Source organism: Schistocerca piceifrons, chromosome 6, assembly GCF_021461385.2.
Source record: "Schistocerca piceifrons isolate TAMUIC-IGC-003096 chromosome 6, iqSchPice1.1, whole genome shotgun sequence".
Classification (NCBI taxonomy): Eukaryota; Metazoa; Arthropoda; class Insecta; order Orthoptera; family Acrididae; genus Schistocerca; species Schistocerca piceifrons.
In genome coordinates, this window is record NC_060143.1 from 588,752,761 (window position 1) to 588,772,486 (window position 19,726).

The 19,726-nt window shown below is 38.8% G+C and overlaps 1 protein-coding gene across 1 annotated transcript in view; it reads left to right on the forward strand.

Annotated features, from left to right (window-relative positions):
* LOC124802464 (cadherin-99C) overlaps window positions 1-19,726 on the forward strand; it is a 628,642-nt gene that overhangs the window by 515,658 nt on the left and 93,258 nt on the right. The window contains exons 8-11 of the mRNA XM_047263250.1: window positions 5,668-5,886; window positions 5,976-6,170; window positions 7,129-7,266; window positions 14,834-14,989. Of these exons, the coding sequence (XP_047119206.1) occupies window positions 5,668-5,886; window positions 5,976-6,170; window positions 7,129-7,266; window positions 14,834-14,989 (708 nt within the window). The remainder of the gene's footprint in view (window positions 1-5,667; window positions 5,887-5,975; window positions 6,171-7,128; window positions 7,267-14,833; window positions 14,990-19,726) is intronic.

Consider the following 19,726-nt stretch of genomic DNA (forward strand, 5'->3'; position numbering starts at 1 on the left):
TCTGGACATGGGAACTTATTCAAAATTTTATTTAGTCATTCCTGGGTGGGTTCCTGTAGTCATGTCCTAGTTCATGAACCACGGGTAACGTATGAGTGGCCAAGTAAGTGGTCCCGACAGTCGGGATACCAGTTACTTTGGAATAAGGCTGGGCATCTCGGACATATTCTGAGTCGTGGTCACCTTTGTGCTCATACGGCAAAGACTACCAAATCCACCGGTTAGTCCCTCAGCCGTTAGGGGTAAAACCCAATGGGACTCGGGGCAAGTAAGGCTAGCAACCTGCTTCCCTGGTACTTTAAATATGATGCTGGCAACAATCAGAGCAAAAGGCCTCGGACCTTTGGAGGTGACGGAGTCCCACCTCTAACTGACAAACCAGGGACTCCTAAGATACGACTTGGCAAACAAATGGTAATGAGATGGGGAGCTATTAATATCAATGGGGGCTACTCTTGGAAGAAGGTAGAGCTGGCAGAGGCTGCAAGTAAGATGGGGCTGGACGTTTTAGCTGTTAGTGACATTCGGGTAAGGGGTGAGAAAGAAGAAGAAGTGGGAGAATACAAGGTCTACTTGTCAGGAGTCAAAGCAGGAATAGCACAATGGGGTGTAGGGCTTTACATCAGGAAAGAAATGGAACCCAGCGTAGTTGCAATAAGGTATGTAAACGAACGACTGATGTGGATAGATTTGACAGTGTCTAGCAAGAAAATTAGGATTGTGTCAGTATATTCGCATTGTGAAGGGACTGATCAAGATAAGATGGATAGTTTTTATGAGGCACTCAGTGATATAGTTGTTAGAGTAAAGGACAAGGACAGTGTTCTGCTCATGGGTGATTTTAACGCCAGGATTGGAAATCGAACAGAAGGGTACGAAAAGGTTATGGGTAAATTTGGAGAGGATATGGAGGCCAACAGGAACGGGCAGCAACTCTTGGATTTCTGTGCCAGTATGGGCTTAGTAATCACAAACTCCTTTTTTAAACATAAGAACATTCACCGGTATACTTGGGAAAGCAGGGGAACCAGACCTGTCATTGACTATATAATAACAGATCAGGAATTCAGGAAGGCTGTGAGGGACACACGTGTATTCAGGGGATTCTTTGATGACACTGATCATTATTTAATCTGCAGTGAAATTGGGATTGCGAGGCCGAAAGTGCAGGAGGTCAGGTCCATATGTAGGAGAATAAGAGTGGAGAAACTTCAGGATAAGGAAATCAGGCACAAGTACATAACAGCGATCTCAGAAAGGTACCAGTTAGTTGAATGTAGTCAATTACAGTCATTGGAAAAGGAATGGACAGGGTACAGGGACACAGTACTAGAAGTGGCTAAAGAATGTCTTGGAACAGTAGTGTGTAAAAGTAGGAGGAAGCAAACAGCTTGGTGGAATGACACAGTCAAGGCAGCCTGTAAAAGGAAAAAGAAGGCGTATAAAAAATGGCTACATACTAGAACTCAGGTAGACAGAGAAAGTTATGTTGAAGAAAGAAACAAAGCCAAACAGATAATTGCAGCATCCAAGAAGAAATCGTGGGAAGACTTTGGAAACAGGTTGGAGACATTGGGTCAAGCTGCTGGAAAACCATTCTGGAGTGTAATTAGCAGTCTTCGAAAGGGAGGTAAGAAGGAAATGACAAGTATTTTGGACAGGTCAGGAAAACTGCTGGTGAATCCTGTGGATGCCTTGGGCAGATGGAGGGAATATTTTGAAGAGTTGCTCAATGTAGGTGAAAATACGATCAGTAATGTTTCAGATTTCGAGGTAGAATGGGATAGGAATGATGATGGAAATAGGATCACGTTTGAGGAAGTGGAGAAAATGGTCAATAGATTGCAGTGCAATAAAGCAGCTGGGCTGGATGAAATTAAGTCGGAACTCATCAAGTACAGTGGAATGTCAGGTCTTAAATGGCTACACAGGATAATTGAAATGGCCTGGGAGTCGGGACAGGTTCCATCAGACTGGACAAAAGCAGTAATCACACCAATCTTTAAACATGGAAACAGAAAAGATTGTAACAACTACAGAGGTATCTCTTTAATCAGCGTTGTGGGTAAAATCTTCTCAGGTATTGTTGAAAGGAAAGTGCGAGTATTAGTTGAGGAGCAATTGGATGAAAATCAGTGTGGGTTTAGGCCTCTTAGAGGTTGTCAGGACCAGATCTTTAGCTTACGACAAATAATGGAGAAGTGTTATGAGTGGAACAGGGAATTGTATCTATGCTTTATAGATCTAGAAAAGGCATATGACCGGGTTCCTAGGAGGAAGTTATTGTCTGTTCTACGAGATTATGGAATAGGAGGCAAACTTTTGCAAGCAATTAAAGGTCTTTACATGGATAGTCAGGCAGCAGTTAGAGTTGACGGTAAACTGAGTTCATGGTTCAGAGTAGTTTCAGGGGTAAGACAAGGCTGCAACCTGTCTCCACTGTTGTTCATATTATTTATGGATCATATGTTGAAAACAATAGACTGGCTGGGTGAGATTAAGATATGTGAACACAAAATAAGCAGTCTTGCATATGCGGATGACTTAGTTGTGATGGCAGATTCAATTGAAAGTTTGCAGAGTAATATTTCAGAGCTAGATCAGAAATGTAAGGAGTATGGTATGAAGATTAGCATCTCCAAAACGAAAGTAATGTCAGTGGGAAAGAAATATAAACGGATTGAGTGCCAAATAGGAGGAACAAAGTTAGAACAGGTGGACGGTTTCAAGTACTTAGGATGCATATTCTCACAGGATGGCAACATAGTGAAAGAACTGGAAGCGAGGTGTAGCAAGGCTAATGCAGTGAGCGCTCAGCTACGATCTACTCTCTTCTGCAAGAAGGAAGTCAGTATCAAGACTAAGCTATCTGTGCACCGTTCAATCTTTCGACCAACTTTGTTGTATGGGATTGAAAGCTGGGTGGATTCAGGTTACCTTATCAATAAGGTTGAGGTTACGGATATGAAAGTAGCTAGGATGATTGCAGGTACTAGTAGATGGGAACAATGGCAGGAGGGTGTCCACAATGAGGAAATCAAAGAAAAACTGGGAATGAACTCTATAGATGTAGCAGTCAGGGCGAACAGGCTTAGATGGTGGGGTCATGTTACACGCATGGGAGAAGCAAGGTTACCCAAGAGACTCATGGGTTCAGCAGCAGAGGGTAGGAGGAGTCGGGGCAGACCAAGGAGAATGTGCCTGGATTCGGTTAAGAATGATTTTGATGTAATAGGTTTAACATCAGAAGAGGCACAAATGTTAGCACTGAATAGGGGATCATGGAGGAATTTTATAAGGGGGGCTATGTTCCAGACTGAATGCTGAAAGGCATAATCAGTCTTAAATGATGATGATGATGATGATGATGATGATCCTCTCTACAAGTCCTAGAAGCTTATCATGGAAATTTCTGAAACCCTTGTGTATTGTTGTTCATCTGTGTAATCAAACTATCCCCATGTCAGTGTTGTGCTAAACAAGGCTAGGGCTTCTACCTCCCTCTTAATGTGCCTATGCAGGGCCACAGGTTACCCCAGAATCTACATCCACATTCATACCTGCATCTAGATACGTACTCTTCAAGCCACTGTATGAGATATGGCAGAGGGTACCACGTACCACTGCTAGTCCTTTCCAGCTCTGCTCACAAATGGAGGAAGAAAATAAGATTGTCTGTATGCCTCTGTACAGGCCCAATTTTTTTTTTACTTTGTCTTCATGGTCCTCATGCGAAATGTGTGTTGGTAGCAATAAATCATTCTGAAGTTAGCTGCAAATACCTGTTCTCTAAATTTTCTCAGTAGTGTTTTGTGAAAAGAACATCTTCCCACCAGGGATTCCCATTTGCATTCACAAACCATCTCGTACCACTCAGGTGTTGACTGAATAGACTAGTAACAAATCTAGCATCACGCTTCTGAATTGCTTTGATTTCTACCTGTAAATCGAACTGGTGAGGATCCCAAACACTTGAACAAGACTCAGAAATGGGTTGCACAAGTTTCCTATTAGTTCAGTGAATGAGTGCTCAAATGAGGGGTATAGAGAGCATGGAATGTATGAGATTTCTGACTTTATGACTTTATTACGAATAGTTACAATTTAAAAATACTTAGTCCTTTCCCACGGGATGAGAGCCGAAGGTGGGAGAGGGTTGGAAAAGTACACTCAGTTTCGAAGTTCCTCTATAAGTAAGTATGTTTAGAGCTTAGAAGTTCTATAACTTTTGACTGGTTGAAGATGAAGTGGCAAAAGTCTGTATCAAGTTAAAGGAAATGAAATGCTCTACAACTTCATTTCAGACAATTTTTCTGAGAAATGTTCACGGGAGGCACTAGAAACAAATGTTCGACAAAAAGAGTGAGGTAAAATGATATTTTAAAAGTCATTGATTTTAAATAAAACGTATCTTGAAAAGTGTTGGAAATTTGACAAATACGTATACAGAAATTTTATAGGAAATTTAATTAGTTACCATTTTTGTTTGGAACTTTTTTTTTCTACAGTGCACCATTTCGGAGTTATAAGGCAAAAAAATTAAAAATGGGACCTTTGCTCCCCCCTTCCATCTTTGGTTCACCTTCAAGGGGTGCAGACTTTGAGGACGTTTACCTCCTAATTATTTCAAATAAAGTCGTAGAGTCAGAAATTCCGTTATATTCCATGCACTGTACAATACATCCATTGACTAGACTGTGTATGTGAACTCCTTGTAGAAGAGCTAGACTTTCCCAAAGCCCTCCCAATAAACACAGTCTTACGTATAAAGTCTGTGCCATATCAATTAATGTAAGTCCATCTGATGATGAAAATGTAATACTTCAAAAAACATTGTCCAATCTACATTGTAATAAATGTGACTGATTTCAGCAATTTGTAATTTCAAGTGATATTCATAATGGTCACAATTGAGCTTAATCCAAAACAATTGCCTTTAAGGACTACTGTAATTCTTCAAAAATCAGGTTTTCATTTAGTATATGAACATTTTTGTATTCCTTGTTTAATAATAATCAAGGTATTTTTTGCTTTATTCTTGGGGTATTTACTTTGTTGTTCCTTATTTTTGTATCTCATTTTTTTTACTAATGGACTGAAGGATTTTATGCTCATGAAAATGGTGTTAATGGACCTCAAACTTTAAACAGCAGCATGTTCTCCACATTAAGTAGAACTCTTTCTTCTGAACACAAGGTTACAGAGGGCTTATCGAAGAGAGGAACTCACTATGGTACTCACAATTGTTTTAAATGAAAAGTGTCAAACTGAAGTAGTTACTTTAAACTGAATGTAAATTTTCATTTTAGTTTTGGTACAGCTATTACGGAGCAACCAAGAAATTAAGTTAGTACCTGTATTATTCAGAATGTAGTAGATATACATAATGTGCCAACTTGGTATTAATATTTATCAGAAGTTTTGTTTAAACTGTGCTATTTCATCTGTGAAAGAATTCATTATTATTAATTTTAGTAATAATATAAAATTAATTTTTAAACTTCTTATGTCTTCATTACCCTCATTCATACTTATGAAATTCATTCTTTCTCTCTCTTTTATTTGACAGTTCATTTACATTTATTTGCACTGTTAGAGATGTTTTATGTCTCAAAAAAGCTATCTGTGTCCCTTGTTGGTATCCCAGAAACTTTTGTTCTTTTCTAGGTTTCAAGTGGAATCTTGGCTGGCATTCTCAACATATCCCCAGAAAAGATTCAAGCTGTTGACATGGATTCCATAAATTCTCCTATTCATTATAGTTTTCTGAGTGGAATGCCATCGTCTTACAAGGATTATTTTGAAATAAACCCTCAGACAGGAGCTGTAAGGCAGATACAGCCTGTTGATACATCTGTTGCTAAAAAATTTGAGATAATTATAAAGGTAAGGTATAATTTAGAAAATTACAATTACAATAAAAGATATATACTTCCCAGTAAGGTATTGAAAGTGTTATTTCCTTGTTCCATTAGGCAGAAGAAGAATCTGAACAACGCAGATTTGCAACTGCAAAACTGTTCATCACAGTCAAGCCAGTGGACAGCAACCCACCAAAAATCCAGGTCTCTGCAGCTGATGGATTTGTGGATGAAAATGCACCCATTGGAACTAAAGTTATTGATGCCAGTGGGAACCCAATTAAACTTACAGTAACTGATGCTGATCTTGTACGTACTTTTGTCACAGAATTTGTAGCAATATGGTAAGGAAAGTTCTGGTAAATATAAATAGTTTCCAGAATGAGATTTCACTCTGCAGTGGAGTGTGCGCTGATATGAAACTTCCTGGCAGATTAAAACTGTGTGCCGGACCAAGACTAGAACAAAGGCCCAAGGCAAAGGTCCCAAGTTCAAGTATCGGTCCAGCACACAGTTTTAATCTGCCAGGAAGTTTCAAAATGTAAATACTTAGTGGTAATGGAGACCACTCACTGAATAGTAGAAGTATTGAGTCGTTGACAAGCACTTGAAAAAGAAAATGAAAACTTCTTGGATTTTGGATAAATCCATTAACGAGCATGCACAACCGAGCACATAGCACATATGCCCCCCTCCGATCCTCCACACACGCACACACACACACACACACACACACACACACACACACACACACACACACACACACAAACTACCTGCACAGCTACATTGTGCTGTCTGACTGTATGTTCAGCCAGCTCAATGTAGCTGGACACAGGTGTGTGTGTGTGTGTGTGTGTGTGTGTGTGTGTGTGTGTGTGTGTGTGTGTGTGTGTGTGCATGTGGGTGGGTGGGTGGGTGCGTGGGTGGGTGGTCGGGCACGCTCGCTTGTGTATGTGTACTCGAGCTCATTATTTCCTCCAAAACCTGGCAAGCCTTTTTCTATTTCTTTTTCTTTTTTTCCCTTTTTGTGCATCTGTTGACGACTCAATGCTCCTGCTGTTTGGTGAGTGGTCTCTTTTACTCTGAAAGTATAAACTTTGAAAATGCTGTAATACAATGCTCACAAAACTGAAAGGACAGAAGTGTTAATGCTTTATGTGAAAGTGGTTTTTCTCCTAGTTGCTGTGGAATCTTGGGAGTTAATTTTGAAATGCTTAAGTTTATATGTACATATGCTACCCATTTTCAAGATTCATGATTGTTGCAGGGCCCTGATGATCCAAAACCAACATATGCATTCGAACTGACAACAAACTTCTTTAAAGTTGACAACAGTGGCATACTGGTAGTCAATGAAGAAACACTTGACAGGGATCCACCGAGCCCAGGGAAGTTCAGATTTCAGGTATGTGAATGAACCTGTAAAGCTGTTCTCATGCACTGACTGACGGGCACAGAGATCTGAGGAAGCAACCTTCGACCAGCACATCAGCTGCAGCACAGTGAGGAATAGTGTGGATAAGTAGGTCTTGCCTCCCTTGTGCATTGCATGTATGCTCAATGCAATGCAGTGAGCATATGTCCTCTCTGTGGATAGTGTAATATTTTTGCCAAGGAGTTGTAGATAGTGCCTACAACAACCCAGGAACTATTTACTCAGCTAGAACACAGCAGACTATACTCAGAAATGATATTTAATAATGACTAGTACAGTGGTAATGTGCACTGAATTGATTTGTTGCTAAGGTAGATATTGAACCCCCCACCCACTTATTAGTTAATCAGTTTCTGTAGCTGGATGGTCGTGTGATGGCTGCCATGCAAAGTATTCGGGTTGAGTTCCTGGTACTGCCAAGGATTTTTCCTTGGTGGGTGGAGCGGTGCAGGGCGCACTCAGCTGTAGATGATGTTAACTGATGCGCCAGTTAATTCAGAAGTAGCACCTCCAAGGTTCAAAAAGTATGCAAAACAGCCTGGACAGTGGTTTGAAGGCAAACAGTTAACCTATAAATCTAAACTCAAATATATTCTTCAATAGCACGCTTATTGCAAACAGTGTCATTTTGATCCCACCAAACAGGATTATTTCTTTCAATAAGTTTGCCCAAAATTGCAAGTTATCGTTATCGTGGTTGTAAGTATTCCGTATACACCATAAAGATCTCTCCCTCAGGAAATTTCTCCAAATATAAATTATTATTAAATTGTCTTCCCTGTTTACAACCCTCCACAAGTGACCAGTAAACCATTAGTAGCAATAGGCAGCAATATATCTCCTTAATTGTTCCAAGAACTCAATAGAATCATCATAATCCTGCATCAATGAACTGTTCATATAAATATTAATTAATCTCCACAAAGCAACATATCTTCAATCTCATCATCATTAACAACATCATCACTCTCAGCTTCATTGTTCACTGACAAAATTTCTTGTGCTCTAGTGCATCATCAGTCTCAGGCATTAGCACTTCAGTACTAACTGAATCATTCCATTCCAGTGACATCTTGCAATAACTCATCACTACACTGAATATCACAGTTACCATCTTCACTTTATCATTCCTTTGAGTACTATTTGCAGCCCAACCATAAAATTTTGTTCAGTGACGTCCTCTTACTCAGTGCTTATCATAGATTGAGTGTTATTCCTTCTCACATCGGCACTTATCAAAGCACATGCGCTGACAATTTTCTCTTGTATATCATGCAAATAGTGAATATTCACTGAATACGGCATATCCATGTAACATGTCATTGACATATAAACATCATTCGACGGTTTCACAATACAACACTACTACGAATGGTAAGATTGGTATCGTCGAATCAAGTGAATGTGAATGATGTGTTCCTTTGAAGAACAAGTTGACATGCTTCTCATTTACGGAGAATGCCATGAAATTCAGTGAGAGCTAGAGACTTATTGCAGCACTGCATTGATACCAATGGTCTCACTTTGAACACCTTCTGTAAATGGACATTCACTCCACCATTGTGACCTTCGTTGACCTTCAGAGACCTTACTGTAACATATCATTGGATTTGTCTTGATAGCTGCTATGAGAAAATAAGTACCAAACTATAGCATCCCATGTATAAAAACAAAGTTCCTGGAATCCTGTACTGCAGCAGTCAACTGTTGCATATGACATGGGAAGAACCGTAGTGGTAATCTTACTTCCAGAAATGGAGGGTGGATCTTTGATAACACCAGCCACTTGTGCTAGCCAAGTGTCAGAAAAATCATTAAACAAATGCCCACCCAAGACTTTGAGATGAAAAACAACAGGCAATAAGTTACCATAATTCTCTGCCCTATGGTTGCCTAAAAGTTCTTGCAGACACTTATGAAAGGCAACCATGCCACTCTTTCAAGATCACTCGACAAATCAAGAATGTCTTCATCAAACATTGATTCCCTAATGTTGAAACCTACAAATGTTCCTATCTTTATTTTTCCTTCTCTGATTGTTAGAAACTTCTTTGCAAGCACAGAATCCTTGTGAAGTTCTCTCCAGGGCTTTCACTAAATTTTTGACAAGATGTAGTTTAATATGAAGAGGAGGTAGTTACACATTTTTGGGGTCAATAAGAATGTTCATTATGATCTTATGCATGGATAGCAATTCATTCTGAGTAGGCCATTTCTCCCATAATAGTGTTTTTTTTTCTGTCTCTGCTGTCACTCTTGCATAGAAGGTAGCAGTGCTTCATATATACAAGCAACACGTGAGGGAGTGCTGCAATTACTTTGAAACCTCCAAATGTATACCATATGTATTTCTCATACTGGATAAGTATATCTCCTTCAGATTAGCTCTACAAGCAATCAGAACAGAAGAAAATTTGTGCTCATTATGAGAAACTCTGCTTTCAATCTAACTTTGCTGGAATCTGCAAAAGAAATACCACCTTATGTACACCAAAGTCGTGGGTGAGTGCCTCCACTATGGTCACAGTATGTTAACAAAAAAAAAGTGTCATCTTCCTTGGAGAAATACTGAGTAAAAACAGCGTGGTGGTCATGATAAACATTGCAGAAGAGAAAATTCTAGCCTTTTAATCATGACATCCTATTGATTTGACAAATTTAAATGATGAATTATGTCATTAGGGCCCCTTGAGACAGAAAGTGTGGTTCATTTGATTCACAGTGGCCTCGGAATGTTGGATCGGCCTGCATAACTCCTTTGCTGTGTTCTGTGAGTTCATCATTATATTTGTCACCACTCACTGTCACATTCTCAGGAGGTAATGATATTGAAAATTCTCCACTGTGACGAACAGCCCTAAGAACAAATGGTTAGTTAGAACGTTGCTCAGTTTTCCTTGTTCTTAACATCATACAATCTATCTTTGCCAAAGTAAAATAACAGCTGGTTGTGGTCCATTGGCTCTTCAAAATCTGCCAACTGGAATGGACATGTGTTACACTGTTTTTAATTACCCCGTTAGGAGTGCAGCCAATGACAAACAGCATACATAGGGCATGAGAAAAGGGGGGGGGGGGGGGGAGGACAACTCTTGTCCTGGTTGCCAAGCTTACTCTACAAGAGTATTAAGTTTCCATTTTGACACTCCACAAATACAACAAAAAATTGTGATATTTATGCGGATTAATGTTAGTATGTTTTCTTCTGATTTAGTACAAACCATAAACTTTCACACATTTGGAACAACAAAATCATGTAAGACAGTTGTCACAATGCTGAAATGCAGTTTGATTAAGTGTGTTTGATGATGAGTCATTCACAATGCTGCCAAACCACCTTTATTTCCTGGAGTTAAATTTCTGAATTTTTCATTTGTTCAAACATCATGTTCTGCCAACTCCATCATGGAATGGGTCAAATTAGATATTAACAGACAGAACTGACCACTGGTGGCTACTTTTGTAAACTGTGCTACCAACAAATTATGACAAGTGATGATGTACAAAAACCGATAAGTAATTCCCATCACTTCCAGATTACTTCAGGTGTGTGTTTTAGGAGAAGCATAGCTGTGTTGATAGAAGTGATTCCTTCTCTTGCCATACTACTCAGCTCCTGTTACTATCTAATATTTCAAATGAAGCATTTTAACTTCATTGAGACCCATATTAGCTGTCTACACACTGGAAACATCAGGATATGTCTGATAGAAGTATTAAAATAAGGCAGCATTTATGTTCCTAAGGCCCAGTATACAGATAAATTTTAGAAGGAGTTGCTAATGAGCTGTTCCTGTACATCATTTTTTATATATGCGTAGTTCAATTTCTTGATTGATGTTCACTGGAAACATTTGCAGACTTTTGCCCCTGAATATAAACTCCACTCTGAGCCCTAGAGGAGGATGTGTTGTCTATATGGAAATTATTTATACTTCTAGTATTATGGCTGTGAATAGTTGAGTTCATCCTAAAACCACTCTTCTCATTAACCACAAATACCATCAGGGAGTACATATAGTGGCATGTGAGTGTAAGGATACTTAGGTGCCTGCAGAAGCTTCAGCAAATTGTTCAAAAACTTTTTTCACCTTAGTACAAATGTTCCAGATAACTGTGCCGTAGGACAGAACTGAGTGAATGTATGCTGGATTTGCAAATGGGGAAAGTGTGGAAGTCACCTAGAATCCCAGATCAGCAGAGATTTATCAGGCAGGACAGTCTTTCCTTCTCAAGCCATCCAGTAAAGGGTTCTGGGAATCTTTTCCAAACTCTCCCCATTTTTTAAACCTCATCAGTCTGTTTCCTTCAGCCTCTTCCTTTCCCTTCAACCCTTCTGATAGAAGGAGGAGGCAGTGCCTCTGAAAGCTTGCAAATTTCTGTTCCTGATGTCACTCAGTGAGTAGATATGTTACCCATCCTATAACATTTTGAGTTTTTGGAAGATTAATTGTTAAGGTGATGGCTGTGCATTCTGTTGTTAAGATATGATTCCATCAATGCAAGGCGAAGACATTTAATGCATTACCATTTTAGTTTCCATAGCAGAATTTTTTATCTATGCCACCGAAGGCCTTGGCAAGATCACATGAAATGCCTTCAGGGTGATTTTTATTGTTTAATTCCACTAGAGGAGAGTTTGTGAGATCATATACAGTTTACACAGTAGAGATGCCTTTACGGAAGCTAAACTGAGCTATAGTTAAAAAGTCATAAAGTTATTCTGTAATTCTTTTGTGTCTTTATTCTCAGAAAGTCGGTTCAGTATTGTGTTCTTAGGTACTTTCTCAAAAATTTGTGTGAACACAGGAAGGAGTAAGATTACTCCGTAATTAGAGGTCAGTTTCTTATTTCCACTTTTGTATGTTGATGTTCCTTCTGCATACTTCAGTCGTTCTTGACTCGTCAACTGATTCAAAAAGTAACTCGCAGGTGGTGCTCCCAAGTCAGCAGGAGATTTTAGTACTATGGCTGAGATAGCATCATAGCCAGAAGAGTACTAACATCTGATAGTGGAATTTGCATTACCTGTCAAAGTCAATATATTATATCTGCTTTTGATGGACAATATTTTGTTCTTGTGTTTTCAGCTACTGTTAGGAACAATTCACTGAATTATGTAGCCAATGATTTTATTTTCACATTCTCTGTTGCTGCTAGTGCCCTCAGAAAGATCGATATGATTTGCATTACTGAGTTCATTCTTTTTGTGCCTAATAATGGTACAAATTGTCCTTGCCTTGCTCTTGGAATTTTCATTTTCTGCATAGCACTTGGTTTCTGCCTTTTTGAGGACTACATTGCTCGTAGTGCATTTTAAAGGTGTGATTAGAGCTAATCTTTTCCATTAAATAACATTCTCTCTTTGTAGCACAAGATATTTTGATCTCAGATGTTAGCCACCCTCTGTCTCAACTTCCACTGTAAATGTCCCTGGATCATTGTAAAGGAGAACTGGATTCATAAAGTTGTTATAATATTTGTAGGAAATAGTTAAATTACTCATCTACTGTATGTTCTTGCTTAACTTCTTCACATTTTTTCATCCTGTAAATTCTCACAGAAACTAGTGAAGCTGACATATTTTGTTTTTCCCTTCATAGCTAAACCAATTATTTCATTAAAGACAGATAGAGTTAGGAAACAATCAACAGTTGTTGTGCTATGCCCTCCTATTCTTATTGGGAATGTTACTGTGGGAATCAAACTGAAGCTGGTCAGCAGTAACTCTAGATGCCCTCAATCAGAACTTTCAGAGTCGAAACATATATTGGAATCTCCGCATGCAGCATTTTCCCACTTAGTGGGAATGAGTCATATTAGTACTCCCTTCTACTTGATTAATGAAGTTTAGAACTTTTCCTGTTGGTGGCATATAGACTGTCAGAAGTGCTACCTTGTATATTTCAAAGTCTTTTAGTGAAGTATGACACGAAGCAGATGGTCTCTGCAGTATATACTAACGTCTTTGGCCTTGGACTTTAGTCCACTTTTTGTGTGTATTGTTACTCTCATTTTCCTTTACTTTATGCCTACAGTAATGCATAGCACATCTGTAGAAGTACCTTGTGTTAAAAAAAAGAAGCTCTGTTTTCGCATTGTACAAGCTTTTTATGTTTTGATGAAAAAGTCCAAATGTATTATGGCTGTTGAATGTTGTACTGTCCAAATTAACATTATTTGTAATTCTGTTTTTATTTCAACTGTGCCTATGGTGATCTGGCAGTTCTGTATTTTAGAAACATTTACCATATAAAAGACCTAGTGAAAATATTGGGAACCACAGGGATTGAATGGGTACTGTCCTTGTTACACTGGATGGTTCTGAAAATTAATTGTTCAAGTAACCTTTTACAGAAACATTAACGTTCAGATGTACACCACACCACATGTGGTATGACCTTGTGAGAAGCAATGTGTGGTAATTTTCAATAATAATAATAATAATAACAATAATAATAATAATTGCAGTTGTAACCATCTACACAGATTCATCTAAAATATCCACAATAACCTTGAATGAAAATCATTTGAGTAAAAATACAATTTTTACATATGTTTTTATGTTACTACATATGCGTATATCATGTAAATAATATTCAAGGTATACGTATAAATAAATGTTATTGTATGTGAAGGTTTACTGGATTGTGTTCTTTAGTAACACAGTGTATCATGTTTTTCAGTGAGAAATGAGAGTTTAGTACTGACAAGTTTTGTTACACATGTCACAAGAAAACTGAGCCCAATAGCCAAAAACTGATCTCATTTTCAAATTCAGCACCCATGACTTAGCAAAGAACACCATTCAATTCTTTTTAGCAAATATGTTGTTGATCATTGTAATTAGAAACCTAGGACTTCAATGGAAATTTCAATAAGTGAAAACTAGAATTGTAAATGTATAGGCTCCTGCTGATAGTCAGTTAACATGTAAGTTTTCTAAGCGTAAAACTGTGTCAGGTTGTAAAATAACTGTTGCCGAGTTAGTTACTTTACAGTATGAGACAGTTTTGCACCCAGAAAACTTTTGTGCTGGATTTCTTCAGCACATCTGATATTTGCACTTTGTGTGTTTAAATAAGTAAATATTGATCTTGAGTGTCTTGAAAAGTATAGTTGCTGCTCATGATATAGGGGAGATGCACGACAAAAAGACTATCGGGAAGTGAGCTTTCAGCCAACAAGACCTTTGTCAAAAATAGACAACACACACACACACACACACACACACACACACACACACACATATGTGACCAGAGTCTGGCAGCTGAAGCCAGACCAGCTGCCAGAGACTGTGGTCATGTCTGTGTGACTGGCATTTGTGTGTGTGTGTGTGTTGTCTATTTTCAGCAAAGGCCTTGTTGGCCTTTTTTTTGTTGTGCCTATCTGGGATTCAGCATCTCTGCTATTGGTGAATAGAACTATCCTTTTCATAATATTGTCACATTCCATCCTGGATTTTCCATTGTTTGATATTGAATGTTATTGATACATTTAGAGCATACAAATAACTTAAAGTGGAACTATGTTACAGGTTGTTGCTCGGGAGATGACCGGAGGTAATGGTGCCGCTAGTCCCCCACTCACCCTCACCGTCACCTTGAACGATGTGAATGACAATGCGCCACGGCTGCCAGCCATAGCTCCCATCACCATACAGGCCGGAGAAGGGAAGCGCCTTGTGTATACTGTAAGTTGCAATGGGTTTTTATCAGTATCCATTCTTCTCAGATTTTATAATCATAATTATGAATTATACAGTGACGTGTAGGCTCTAAATGACAATTTAACACAATGTTTGCATACCATCCAAGACTACTTAGTATCTTAGATAATGAAATAATATATTTGTTAAAACTCAGAGAAATAGTATCAGTGGCAATTGAGAGATTTATACCAAATAAATTAATAAGCAATAAAACTGATCTTCCGTGGTACAAAAAAGAGGTCAGAAAACTGTTGCAGAAGCAATGAAAAAAAATCTTACAAAGCAAGCAAAATCTCGAAGACTGGTAATGTTTCACAGGAGCTTCAAATCTGAAATGGAATTGGGAGTGTGAGATGCTTTCAATAGCTTTTACTGTGAAACTCCATCTGGAAATCTGGTAGAAAACCCCAAGAGACCAGTTACAAGATACAATCAATATTCTCACTGTGCAATAACAATGGCAATGTTACCAATGAAAGTGCCACTAAAGTTCTGTGGTTACAGTTTTCTGAAATTCCTTCACCAAAGAAATTGAAGTAAATAATACAGAATTCAAATCAAGAACAGCTGCAAACATGAGAAACTTAGAAGTTGATATCCCCAGTGTAGTGAAGTAACTTAAATTACTTAATAAAGGCAACTCTTCCAGGACAGACTTTACACCGGTTAGGTGTCTTTCAGAATTTGCGGATATAACAGCTCCATACTTAGCAACCGTATACAACTGCTTACTCAATGGAAGATCTGTACCTAAAGACTGAAAGTCGCACAGTTCACACCAATACTCAAGATAGGAAATATGAGTTACCCACTGAATTACAGACCCATATCACTGATGTTGATTTGCAGTAGGATTTTGGAACATGTACTGTGTTTGAACGTTATGAATTACCTCAAAGAAAATGATCTGTTGGCACATAATCAGCACATATTCAGAAAATATTGTTCTTGTGAAACAAAACTGCTGTGTCATTCGACAAGACACAGCCAGGGCAAAAGCGTGACAGGTGCAAAGATGCGAACTGGTGTCATTGCCAAAGAGACTCGCCACTTGTGCAAGTTCCACCAATGCTACGGGTGTCACTGAGAATGGAGTTATCGACTTTGCCCCAGCCAATGGGCAGCTGAGTACAGTCTGCCAATGACCGGGCAACAAAAGACAGAAGCCTACTTGGAAAATAGAAGAGCAGCTCTAGATTATCATCGGCTGACTTAGACAGGGAACGTCATTTAGTGAACTCTTAGAAGTGAACAGACAATTGTAATTGCATTTGCTGTTTCCTGTGAAATTACCTACAATTATTTGCACTTAGTCATTGAGGACCTTTTTTGTCTTATATTGCAAGCAGTGCTGTATGACTTTGTTACTAATTTGTTGGAGTGTTGTAGAACCTTTATTCTCCTATCCTATTACCTGACATTGGGATCTAGCTGTGTAATAGTGGCAAGGGGAAATTGTTTTAGCAGTGTACCACACCAGAAGCCATTTCATGAACTCACCAACTCTGCCTCCACAGCAGTGGCGATGAGGCCTTTACACAACTGGTGACAAGGGTTTGCAAAAACTTTTTGTGCATCTTCACGTTTTTGTGGTGTAAAGACTGTTCCATAAAAGTTTGGGCATGCAGCTGCATAAATTCAGCTTCTTCTAATATTTCAGCTGAATACCATCCAGCTATCTTCAGAGTGAGCCAAGGTGACTAATGCTCTAGCTTTCCTGCCGTATGTGGGAAACCTTTCATCAAAAATAGGACAGATTCTCAGTAAACACGAAGTGAAAGTGATTTTTCGCCCTCCACCAAAGACTGCAGCACTCCTGGGTTCTGTTAAAGATGATTTGGTGCTTCAGAAGCCTGGGGTTTATAAGATCCCCTGCGAGTGTGGCCATTCATACATCAGACAGATGACACGTACAGTCGAGGAGAGATGCACTGCAGGTACACCCGTCTCATACAACCTAATGAATCTGCGGAGGTGGAGCACTGTATTGGCACTGGCCACTCTATGGTGTGTGATAACGTCGAAATTTTAGCCTCAACTTCATATTTCTGGGATTCAGTAGTGAAAGAAGCAATTGAAATTCAGTTGGTGATGAGTTTAATTAATAGAGAGAGTGGCTTCAGCTTGGACAAGTCATGGAATCTAGGAATTTCTGTAATTAAATCACAAAGATGTCACAACGGTGCAGCTCTCTGTGATACTTCGATATCACCGTGTAGATCGACTGCGCAGCCGTAGATTTAATTTACGTGGATATGTTACACCTCTTTGCCACCTATCAATGTCTCTGGTGCCTCGTGTATCTTTGGCCGCATATGCAGTGGTTTGGTCCTCGAGTTTAAAAGGACAGAGCAAGTGGTGGAGCGTTAGTCACCTTGGCTCACTCTGAAGATGGATGGATGGTATTCAGCCGAAATGTTAGAAGAAGATGCTGAATTTATGCGGCTGCACACCTGAAATTTTATGGAATTTTATGCTCTTTATTTGCAGAAAATAATGAGTACTATTGACAGGGGATGTCATATGGATTCTATATTTCTGGATTTTCAGAATGCTTTCAATTCATTCCTCACAAGCAGTTTCCAATCAAACTGCTTGTTTATGGAGTCTCAGTTGTGCAACTGGGTTCATGATTTCCTGTCAGAAAGATCACTCTTCATAATACCTGATGCAAAGTGATTGAGTAAAACAGAAGTTATATCTGGCATTCCCAATGGAAGTTTAATATGCTCTCTGCTGTCCTTAATCTGCAGGGTGTCCAAAAATGCAGTGCCCAAATTAACAGAGGTGATGATGCACACATAAACAAATATAATTCGTAAAGTAACCGTCTTGGAAACACGTATTGTTAGAGTAAGATTATCCAGGAAGTTATTGTCTGTGATTGAGGATAAAATGGAGTTAAATGTTTTTCACTCTGTTCGTGTTCTGATAACTATTACATTACAATAAATATTCAAAATGAGCAACATTAACCTCTGTGCTGGAAAATGCATGGCATGTTCTGTATTTGTGTAAGTACAGCAAGAATTCTTGCAACCGATTCCGCCTCTGAGTCAACTCAGCTTACATGTAGCCCCAGAGAATGAAGTTGAATACAGTGAGATGGTAGAGCACTTGCCTGCAAAAGGCAAAGGACTCTAGTTTGAGTTTCGGTCCGACACACAGTTTTAATCTGCCAGGAAGTTTCATATCAGCACACACTCCGCTGCAGAGTGAAAGTCTCATTCTGGAAATATCCCCCAGGCTGTGGCTAAGCCATGTCTCTGCAATATCCTTTCTTTCAGGAGTGCTAGTTCTGCAAGGTTCGCAGGAGAGCTTTTGTAAAGTTGCCAGGAAGTTTCATATCAGCGCACATTCCGCTGCAGAGTGGAAATCTCATTCTGGAAATATCCCCCAGTCTGTGACTAAGCCATGTCTCCGCAGTATCCTTTCTTTCAGGAGTGCTAGTTCTGCAAGGTTTGCAGGAGAGCTTTTGTAAAGTTTGGAAGGTAGGAGACAAGGCACTGGCACAAGTAAAGCTGTGAGGACGGGGCGTGAGTCATGCTTGGGTAACTCAGATGGTAGAGCACTTGCCCACGAAAGGCAAAGGTCTCAAGTTTGAGTTTCGGTCCGGCACACAGTTTTAATCTGCCATGAAGTTTCATATCAGCGCACATTCTGCTGCAGAGTGAAAATCTAATTCTGGATATTCCAAATCGTGTTTCCTGATAGCATGATTATCAAAAAATCCAGTTACACAACAATAACTTGTCATATATAATTACTTATGGATGTGGCCCTTATTTACAGAATCTCCTGGGTGACAAACTCAGGGAAAGTGGATTCTTTTGTGTCATAAGATGAGAGTTTAAACAAAATTGTCTAAAAGGAATACATGGTTGTTTGCCTCTAAGGTGAACAAAATCTGTCTGTATATACAAGATATTCAACATCTGTATTTTTGAATTCTGCCACATCTTCCATTTACAGTCATGTTTCCTGGTAGTTCTGAATGGTTTGAATATGTCACGTAAGAGTAGAATTGAAATTTCAGTGAATGGACCAAATGTGAATTTTAAAATGTTGCATGATTTGCAAGCATTTATAATCAGTGAAGAAGATAATCAACCACAAATGTTTCGTTGTGGCATTTGCTGACATCACATAGTGCATGGAGCTTTGAAAACTGATCATAATAAAAGTGACTGAGTGTTCATGAATTTCTTGGGTGATCTGGTACACATCCGTTCATTTTATTACCATGAATTATTGTATAAACATTGTTTGCACATTTAATTTCCTTCATATTTTATACAAGGTATTGGAGAGGATTGCGATTTTTAATCTTGTATGCCAATTTCATGTGTTTTTGCACACATTTTGAGGCATTTTAACATTTTACTCCATTCTGCATTTTCGTCAATTTTGCTTTTTTTAAGTGTAGACCACACGGAAACATAAAATAGGATTTCACTGTACATAGAAAACAATAGCCTTATTTTCAGAAATGAGTGCACATGTATTTTGCAAAGCCTGTCTCTAAAAATTGCTGAGAAGAGTCCTTTGAAATTAAAGATAATCAGAGGTGACTCATGTTTATCACCCAAAGTTATACAGAGCTCCATTTGGAGAAATTCTTGAGTGACAATTGCAATGTAGGAATTTGTATCAAAAAACATATAACTCCATCAACAGCCGATGTAGTGAAGAGAGAATACTTTAAATTCTGTGAATATT